This window comes from Daldinia childiae (genome assembly GCF_008694065.1).
Source record: "Daldinia childiae strain JS-1345 chromosome Unknown Scaffold13, whole genome shotgun sequence".
NCBI classification, from domain to species: Eukaryota; Fungi; Ascomycota; class Sordariomycetes; order Xylariales; family Hypoxylaceae; genus Daldinia; species Daldinia childiae.
Genome location: NW_022984654.1, coordinates 1,120,317 through 1,130,663, shown reverse-complemented (window position 1 = coordinate 1,130,663; position 10,347 = coordinate 1,120,317). Strand labels below are relative to the sequence as shown.

Below are 10,347 nucleotides of genomic sequence, written 5' to 3'. Positions count from 1 at the left end.
ATGAACGTTGAACGATATGTGACGGGTTGAATTGAGTTGGGCGGCGATGCAGCTGTGCGCTAAACTGGGAGAACGCACCTCCAATAATTGAATAGGAAGTACATAGGTACATGCACAACGTGGACCAAGGGTTTTACCTACAGGTACCTATAGATGTATAGTGTTATGTAATCTTAGCATTCAATGTCAGCATTTTAGCATTTCAAGCCTTCAGTCTCAAAACTGTACCTACTTTTGGAACCATTGGGCGCATCGCGACAATTACACTATTTTGCGAAAACGCAATAGGTTACCTACCTCGATGATAATTTTTACTCTCCACTCTCGTTACCTAGGTAATTATAAATATATTATCTGGTCGAACTGTTTGTTGTAAGATTATCTACCTAAATTATTCACGACGGCCTTAATTATTTATCAGCGTCAACCCGCCAACCCGCCAACCCGCCAACCCGTCAAACAAACGACCAAACGACCAAATCATCAAACGACATCTCAGTCAAACGTCTCACTCAGTAGCTCTCCCACTAGCAAACGCTTCCCGATACAGCGCAATGTTCTGTCTCCGAAGGTATTAAGTCTTATAACTGAGGTCCCTTACAATCATTTAGTATATCCCTTTACTAACATTTATTCTCATTATAGTTGGCTCCCTCTCCTCTTCATTCCAACAAATGCCTCTCCTGCCTTCATCTTCCTTTTTTTCGTCTGTACATACTTCCTAAACCGACCCTGCGTTTACTGTTCCGTCCTCCTCCTTATACTCTTCGTCACCTCGTGCTATTGGTCAGATCGGTGTTTCTTCGATTTCAGCAGCAATTGGTTCGCCCCGCGACTCTCAACTTCATCATGTCCGGTCAACGGAACCACGATATCCGAACCTATGGTTGACAGTTTCAACGCTACCGCTGTTGAAATGCTAAATACTACAGCCAGTGCACTTGCAAGTGCTGCAGCCGACGGGTTAGCCAAGAAGAAAGAAGAATGGACAGGACTCGGCATAGAATGGCTTCGAAGCCTTCTAGGACGCCGGGAATGGAGGATCGAATGCATGGACCTATACATTCGGCTATAATCACATATTATACGTCAAGTATGATATGGTATACCTATGATACCAGCTATGGCCTTAAACATCCCAAGTCCCAGGGTTGTACAAACACAATAAGTATAGATATGAATGTATAAATGCATGGCATTGGCGTTAGTTGGACTGCGGATAAGGCCTTGTTTCTTGAACACTCATCTCATAATAATCGTATGGTCACATCACATCAGCATCTAGATGAGGGCAATACGCATTTCGAAGAGCCGAAGGGATACCATAAATGTAGGCATAGAATAATAGGCATTGAGCCAAGCGAGAATCCATGACAGAAGTATAGGTACGCAAGTATTAATATAAAGAAAACATTCTCAAAATAAGGTATATATTTATTTACTTGTATCGACTACCAGATTATATACCCATCTTAACTTGAGTGTTCTCAGATAGTCCAATAAATCAAATACGTGTCGATAGGATGGTTCAATAATTTATACTACTGGGTACCCAGATCTACTCATTGATTTGAGTTGTCCGCTTTGGAAGTTGAGAAATGGTGACTTATTAACATCGTATTTCATACGATACACCTTGCCTAGATACCTTATAGAGTGTCTAGTTTCCATATTATTTAGCTCTCGTCAGATTCATATCCCTAACCCATGGCTTCCAGTAATTCTCGATCGTATCCGGGTCCTTCCAGGCAGACCATTCTGCATTAGTCAAGCCCCAGGTATCAACGAAGTTCTGAACACCAGATCGGACGCGATAGCTGCCTGCCAAACTCCACATCATCCAGCCGATGCTATGTTTCTTGGTAAAGTCGCGGATACAGTTCTGTACCGTGCTGTTGTATAGCGTGGCGTCCTGGGCGTTGCCGAACTCGGAGAATATGACGGGCGTAAGTCGCTGCGTTGACTGACAGTCTCCAGTAATGTTGCATCCGGATGGTTTATCGATACCTAGGGCATTAAAGCCGTTGCGGTACAGGCCTGCTTCTATCACCTCACAGGTTCCCGTGTCTACGTCCTCGCTCATCGGATATAAGTGTAGCTCCCACACGATCTTGTCTGCCCACGGGTAGCTATCAAGGTCAAAGTAGACAGGGTCGCGGCGGTATGCGTCGCGAATCGCCGTACACTTATAACAGGGAGCCGTAAGAATGTTCTTCTTAGTCGTCAAGGCCGATAGGTCCTCATCGTACTGCATACCCGACCAGGTGATGAGCAGGTCTGAGTTGGCCTCGTGAATTGCGTCGGCTCCCATGCTCATGTTACCCACGAGTGTCTCCCAGTTGTAATACAAGTCAGTGTGGTTCCAGGATTCGCGCAGCTCATTTCGTAGTGACATAGAGACAACGTTAGGATGGTCCTTAGCCCAGGTTGCCACATATGAGAGTCCCCTCCGCCAGTTGGAAGCGTTAAAGTTCACGTCGTCAAACCAGGCGTTTCCGTCGGTATGGCTGCAACACCACTGCGCTTTGCCAACGTGAACATCGGGATGGATATATACGCCTTTGGATGCGGCGATGCTGGCGATATCAGACCAGATCTCAAAACGAGTTGTCTCACGGGTCCAAGTAGGATTCTTGGAAATAATGCCGTTGGTGACTTTTGTACCGTTCTCATAACCTAGAGCCATGATCATGGCAACCTCTAGGGGCACGTCCTCGCCTCCTCGATCATATATTTCGTCGACCATTTGGATCGCATATCCCCTTATATAGAGTTAGTAGTGAACCGTTTTAGCTATCCTATTTTTCAAATCACTTACATACGGAGGAAATTGAAGCCAACGCTAACAACGTCATCCAGGATTGCCTCGGCAGATTTCCATTCTAATCCTTCTGGTATCATCGTCTCACCTACAGTAGTACTCTAGTGTTAGTCCACCATGTTTATATAGTAAGGTTCTTATCCCTAGACTCGACATAACATACCACTCATTGGCCAATTAACACCGGCCCAAGTGATCACCTCGTCTCGGCTGTTGACGACGTCTCTGCCTTTTGTCCTAAAGGGACCGTGGGGCCATTCTGTAGAGGAGTTTCCTTGACGACGACTTATACGTTTCTGCCAATGTGGCTCATGGTCTCGAGGTAACTCTGATAATGTGGGAACCCATGAGGAATAGGCTAGGGTCGCGCAGAGTGACCATAGGGTTATTGGAAGCTTCATCTTGACGCGCAAGCTTTGTTCACGACAGGCGTAATCATAGACTTCTAGAATCGAAGCAAGAGAAGGGGACTAAGTACTATTTAGAGGTAATACAAGCTCCCTTTATAATTCAGCAAGCGTATCCATGTCTTCATAAAAAGCAAGCACCTATTGGTGCATCAACTTTAGGTCAGGCCAAGGAAACCCTATGTTCTTTGTGATCTCGGAACTAGTTATAATATATGTATTTGACTATCTTTGACGGAAGTTATACCTTATTAGGCAATCAGATCTCTCCTATTGCAGGATAACTGTTAGGACATACTAATATGTATATATCCCGACATGATGCTGAAATAGTACCTTGCAGGTGACGGTAGTGATGAGGAGATACGAGGGCCTCTGGGGTATATCTCCATGACTATGGGGAGATACTCCACCAACTCGGTGGGGAGCACTAACCCCAACCTCTTTGTGGATAACCCACAGACTGCGAGGGTCGCTTTCTATTAGTCCGAAATTCCCATGGCACGGGCTAGGGCCGGAAATTTTAGATAGCAACGAGTCATATGGAGCCACAAAGTGAGGTCTTAGAGTTGCTTTTAATGTATTCCGTAGGTTTGGATAGGGATATAGCAATTAGGTTAACAGCTGAGTTAGTAAAAAAAGACCCTTCAAGGAGACGAAAGACCTTAGAAGTGTTTTATATGCGATGAAAATTGTGTAATATTGAATGCAATTGACCCAAAGGTAACCTATATCGATGCAATACCTAATAAGAACCTTATGACATACCACTTCTCATAATCCTTGGACCACTACATAGATATGGACACGGTAATGCTCAAGATCCATTAAACGCCGTACCACAGAAAGAACATATCTTGCAGCTCCCACGCTTGTGAAGCCGACATTATACTTGTACCAGGAATATTTAACTTCGCTAAAAGTGGTGTACATGATGAAGCTACATCTCAACAGATTTATAGCCTCGCCTTAATCGCTGATTGAGGAACGCTTGATGCCTCCTCGTTAACGAGCACCGCACCAGTTTTCGGGCCATCGCCGAAGAAGACAACCTGCACTGTTAGGTCATCCCTATAGACTGTTAGCTTTCGTATAGACATTTTAATTTCAAGATTTTAAATTTCTCTGTGACTGACCTATATCTTCTGGAAAACGGCGAGACTAACGTAAGTAACGCGCATACCTGCTCCTCGTTTCTGCCGCCGAGAGCATTGCGGATTAAATGCGTAGCGACATTCTTGTCTTTTACGACGAACCGCTCTTTCTCGTCGGGAGAGATGCCCCATTGTCGTAATCGAATCGGGGTCTTTTGGCCATCAGGTCCTGCCTCCTTTCCGGCTTCTACGGGAAGATCTCGACCGGGGCCGAAAAGTTTAGTCCACACAGAGCCCAGCTGAGATTTCGAGGACTGCTCTGTCGCTTGCGTCTCGATCCACTTACCGACGAGTCCGACCACCTCGTCGTTAGTAAGCATTTCCCAAAGCCCGTCCGTCGCCATAACTAAGAAATCCCCCTTTTCAGGTTGGATTTTGGTCGTACTGACAACAGGCTCGGCTGTCACGTAAGGAGGGGTCTTGAGATGAGGTGAGGAGCTGCGGCCAAAGAATGACGCTCGGAGGCGCTCAGAAACTTCCTTACTCCACTTATAGCTGGCATCGCCAAAAGCTCGAGTTGGCTCAAGGCCGCCAAGGACACGACCGTTGTGAATAACACGATCTTCCCCCGGATGAGCCTTTCGCATCCGCGCCACCTCATTAGGATTGCTTCCTGTCTGGTCTTCGGATAGAGCCGTTGCCGTCCACTTTCCAGAGGAACTACGACGGCCTAAAACAGCCCGCGAATCACCCGTACAGGCAACTCGTAGAGTCTTAGTGCTACTATCATAAAATGATAAGAGAGCGCAAGATCCGGACAAAGCAGGACCAAGTAGTTCGGCAGCAACTCGCTTCGAGTTAGACTTCAACACCTTCTCTACGCTCTCATGTACAATTTCATGATCCAAACGCGTAAATCCAAGCTTAATGGCGGTGTCAATAGCCTCTGGCGACGGTACTGCTCCAAGAGTTCTGGCAGCCTTGTATGTAGTATTCAGCTCTCGTGCGACAAAACTGATTAAAGTTTGTCGTAGCTTTGCTGAAGTTGTCCAACCACTACTGAAAGTCAGTATTCTATATATTGTTACGAGGTTCCCAAAGTCGGTAGCACATACGCATGGCCATCAAAAACACCCCAAAACATCCAGTCATCAATAGGTTTATTATCAGTGTTCTCGCCTTGCCGTGAAGCTACTTCCACGATTTTCTCAGCATGATCATCCTCGATCGGGTTATTGCTCGCAACCTGTACGACGTCATATCGTAATACACCTTGTCCGCGGTTGACTAGAAACGAGGCCTCGTTCTGGCGTAATTTCTCGGTGGCTTGGTCCGGAGTAAGCATCTCTAACACGTTTCTTCCACTACCATCAACGTTTTTCGCTATCGGACCTTCGCCGACGAAAGTACCGGTGTGTAATTCATCGGCACCAACTACAAGGACATTCCGCGTTGTGGCAGCGCTATTCGTTAACTGCGTTGGTGCCGTCGCGTATGATTTAGCTCCAACCTGCTCTAGGGTATTTCCTCCCTTATATGTATACCAGGCGCCGTAGCCAACTAGGCTAGAGACAATGGCGAAGGAGAATCGGCGGATATACATGGAAGATCGTAAGGGCTCGCTTACCGCATAGTTGGGGCGTGTATAGGAAGAAGAAGTAGATGCAGCTGACGTTGCAGCTGAGGACGAAGCAGCGGATCGAACACCAAGACTAGCATTAAAATGGCTTGAATGGTGGGGAAATACGGTACGCCGCAGGCGACTAGTACGAGCAAGGCCCCGGACGGTGCATTGAAATGTCGTCCGAAGGGCTCTGACAGGTACGCGACGCATTTGGGGAGAGGATTTACCGTCGACGTAAAATTGAATCAAGGAGGAAGTTTAGTTGTCGCTAAGTCGCAAAGTCGCAAAGTCGCTAAATCGCTAAGTCGCTAAACGAGCCACAGAATATCGGAATATGGCTGGCCTCTAGAGCCGAGAATAGACCTAATGGATAAATGAATTATTAGGTAAGCTTTTACAAGGATAGATAATGGAGAAGGAGGAGGAGGGGAAGGAGTGGGGATCCATCGTGACCCATTTCTGTTTTCGGCGAAATGCGGGAAGTTCGTTTAGGTACATATAGGTACATGGTAATGCAGGGAGAGGTTGTGGGGCCGCAGTTAGTCAGTCCCGCCACATGCACATGCACTGTACCTAATGCATTCAATTGAAAGTGATTCCCTCTTAAATTTGTTATCGATAAACGCAAAGCGCAACCTCGGCATCTAACTACAACCATTAAACATTTACTCTTACTACCTACTTCTTACGTCCTACATAGATAAATACCTACAACAGTGTGTATTATCTATTATCTAAAAACAGTTACCAACTAGGTACTAAATAATATCAAAATCTAGTTCGCTCTGAATATTAAGAAAATGGCCACGTCGGAAGCAAGTATAGCTGGTGTTCAACGTCGTGCCGCTGAAAATCCCGATGCTCTATACCAAGCCTTTGATTCTTATCCATGGATTAAAGATCGGGTATTCACTGTGAGTCTCTTATATATCACCTGTATGTAATATCAAAATAACTAAACGTTGAGAAATAAGGAGCAACTATCAAATGCTTTAACTAACTCTCAACCTGGAGATCTCAGTCTTTCCGAGATTGCTCTCAAGACTCGAGTCCAAAGGTTTGATCAACAAACGAAGATTAAAGTTGACGGAGCTGCATATAACCAATGGCTTGCCCAAAGCAGTCGCCAGCCTCCAAGTTTCGTATCTGAGCAGGCAGTTGCAGTAGAAGCAATGACTATAGTACGTCTTAGTCCCGTCCTCGTATATACCTTAAGATAATGCAATGATAGGCTACTGACCAATCAATAGTCAAATCCTGCGGACAGAAAACTAGCACATCTTTTGGTTGAACTAGGTAATCCATTAGGCCAACTCGCTCTTCAACAAATCACTCCCGATTCAACCAATGTTGAAGTACCTAGTTGGCAAAGCGCCGCACCGACTGCAGAACTCTTCGTTGAGAAGGATACCTCCTTAGCAGATCCCGATAAGGAGCCATATCCTAAGAAATTTGAGGAAATAGTGGCATTCTTACAGACGGGGCAGCCTATACCTGGAATAAGACAGATCCCCGATACGGTTATCGAGGACCCGTCATTTACAACTCGTGGCCGCCTTGCAGCACCACCAAAGCCTTGGGAAACTGGACGAGCCTCTTCTACTGACGATGTAGGGATATCGACTACAGAAGGCGGAATATGAAGTTGAGCGGTATTTATTCTCCGCCCGGAGCGTTAGTACTCCGAGATAAGGGCAGCTTTTGTATATACATGTTGCCTGTCAGCGTTAATTCGTATCCATAATATCCGCAGGCGCAATTTCCGTAGAACTTCGACTCTCCGAGACTAACTCATTCTCGAGTTCCTTGATCTTTGCTTCTTTTACATTCTTGACGTGTTGAGCGAACCCCTCCAGGTTTTGAGCGCCATGCTTTACTAAGTTCATCAACATCTTCTCAGCTGACTTGCGTGGCGGTTCTCCAAGTCTTGCGGCTTCATGCAAGCATTGAGCGTGCGTAAAATCAAGAGGTACCTCGTAATTGCCTCGACTCAGCTCGGAGGTGGATGATCTAATATGTAAGATCTCGTCCATCTCTATCCCGCTCGAAGGAAGCCAGCGCTCCTGGCCTTCGGTTAAACCTGGTACTGCTCTAAGGTATGAAGGAAATTTCTCTTCTCTCCATTTACACTCTTGACGGATTCTCGTCTTTTCGCGGTTAAGCATGTAGTATATGTTGTCCTGTACGGTGTCTGCATGTTCATCGATCTGAGCGAGTATCTCGTTACGTCGCTTGCTTGGCTCTGATGGCAATTCCGGTGGTGGTTTTGTGAAATCAGTGTTCGCAGGCACGAAGATGCTTGGTGCACTATTTTGATAAGGAGGAATGTCCTCTTGCAATTGTTTCTCTGGTACTCTTTCTGCGCCGTCGTGGATTGCCATCCTCAATGTTTCTGTTTATAAGATGCAGTATATCTGCGACCATGTATCTGATGATCTAATAGGCAATAGGTAAATAATAGTTGGAATGATGTTTAAGTTAGATAGGTACAAGTATAAATTACTTATTAACGGCAAGTAATTTATACTTGTACCTAAGGTTAGGTAGGTAGGGATACGTACCTAACGAAGTATGTACGGAGTATGTGCGGATTAGTAATTAATCACTTCACCCCCTGAATATGTATTTAACCATCATACGATTAATTATATGGATGGCGCTCCTCATTAAAGAAGTTAGGCACATATATAAGATACCTGATTATCTATTATCTACTTCGTAATTGAGGTTTCCATAAAGAATCTAACTAAATAACAAGAAATAAAATAGATAGTTTCCTATTGATGTAATATCTATCATCCTAACTAAGAGGTACCTAGGTAATCTCGACGGTTTAAGTGGTTTATTCACTTAAGCGTTGTTCGTGTTTTTCAATACGGCTATGTATGTATTAAAGCCACCTATACCTTCTAAACATCTCTCTGTATAGTTAACTGAATTTCAGAACATAATTAACTATTCTATCCTACTCTACGCCTATGAAACCCCGCAGAGATAGTATTCAAGTGCCCGGAGAGCATTTATAGCGTGCCTAAGTTGTGGATATTGAGACGTCGTGTATGTTTTCGGATTGACTAACCTCGGCCTACTGAGTATAGATGATACGGTGGACGACTGGAAGGCTTGAAGTTCATGTGAGAAATATCTTAACATGGAATCATAAAAATATTCGGTATCCCTATGTGAAGTTATTTCGAAAAGATCGGCTATAATGATGGCTGCTACGGCTATTACAGCGTCCGTTTGACTATCGCCAGGTCTTCTAAAGAGAAGTGCAACTTCTCTGACCTTAATCATAAGTCTTGACATGTCGTTCTCAGAAAGGGTTGATAAAGGAGTGAATACTTTTGGGCTACTTTTTAAGTATGTTCCCATAGATATGGTATGTAAATCTATGCGTGTGATATCTAGATACTTAACGCAATGGTATGCAGGACCAGTAATCGGACCGTACACCAGATATTCGTAGTCAAAAGACGCAGAAGCCAAGCCAGCGTCATAAAGAACCGCGACGTGATATATCTTCACATAATCTTCAAGAATATTGGTATCAATAATCGCTATATGTCCCGACGGGTTTGTTAAAAATTGAATGGCGATGTGGAGATCTGCTGCCCACGAACTAAAGGCGGATGTGCCACGATATCCAAATATATGGTTATCTACCATCTGTTTTAGATTATAGATATCATATATCGTTGTTGGTACCTCGCCATTAAGAAAACCATGTGGGATGATGCCTGTAGTAGTATTAAGACGAGAATACCCACCTCCAGAACTGGAGGAAAAGGCCCGGAATAGAAATCGTGGAACCCTTTCCCAAGATTCTATTTCCTAGTTAACCTTGATGCTATGGTTTCTCAGAATGTTGATTTCCCGAATTGACTTACCTTCTAGTATTTGGCGTTGTCTCTTGGTTACAGACATATTACCTATAATTTCGTGACCTTTGTTACTATCTTAGACACTAAAGGCTCCTTCAACCAGGAGATCAATGGGTTAATCCACCTTCTAGTCTTGTATCTTTTATCTCGCGTTTGAAGCTTTCGACTCTTATAAGCTTACGTCTTTCGTATCGACTCTATTGTTTTCTAACTCCAACTGTACGTTAATTATTATCTCATCGTAAAAGTTGCAGTATTCAGGGGGGCTTGAGTCAAGAGCCCTCAACAGCTGTAATGATTACTTACTCAAGATATTGGTATGGATATGATATCAAATAAATATAGTTATGATGCTTGAAATATTGATGCATCATTAGCTTATTACCATCCTTTATATATAATTTGTAGACCATCTACTTGCTCAATTATTGCAGATTCAAGATTAGTAGCAGCAACTAGAATAATACCATTGTGTGATTCTAGAACAAAATTCTGCCTTGGGCTAAGGCTAGTTGTT

The 10,347-nt window shown here is 44.3% G+C and overlaps 3 protein-coding genes across 3 annotated transcripts; all 3 read right to left on the bottom strand.

Annotated features, from left to right (window-relative positions):
* Window positions 1–1,672: 1,672 nt before the first annotated feature.
* GL218_08703 (putative beta-galactanase protein) lies at window positions 1,673–3,222 on the bottom strand (the record flags this gene model as incomplete). Its single annotated transcript, XM_033585510.1, has 3 exons — window positions 1,673–2,762; window positions 2,819–2,909; window positions 2,985–3,222. The coding sequence occupies 3 exons, from the start codon at window positions 3,220–3,222 to the stop codon at window positions 1,673–1,675; spliced, it is 1,419 nt and encodes a 472-aa protein (XP_033440448.1).
* Window positions 3,223–4,184: 962 nt separating this feature from the next.
* Window positions 4,185–6,156, bottom strand: GL218_08702 (Protein phosphatase 2C like protein C10F6.17c; the record flags this gene model as incomplete). Its single annotated transcript, XM_033585509.1, has 3 exons — window positions 4,185–4,299; window positions 4,365–5,378; window positions 5,438–6,156. The coding sequence occupies 3 exons, from the start codon at window positions 6,154–6,156 to the stop codon at window positions 4,185–4,187; spliced, it is 1,848 nt and encodes a 615-aa protein (XP_033440449.1).
* Window positions 6,157–7,673: 1,517 nt separating this feature from the next.
* On the bottom strand, window positions 7,674–8,327 carry GL218_08701 (uncharacterized protein; the record flags this gene model as incomplete). The annotated part of the gene is made up of 1 exon (XM_033585508.1): window positions 7,674–8,327. The coding sequence occupies one exon, from the start codon at window positions 8,325–8,327 to the stop codon at window positions 7,674–7,676; it is 654 nt and encodes a 217-aa protein (XP_033440450.1).
* Window positions 8,328–10,347: the final 2,020 nt, after the last annotated feature.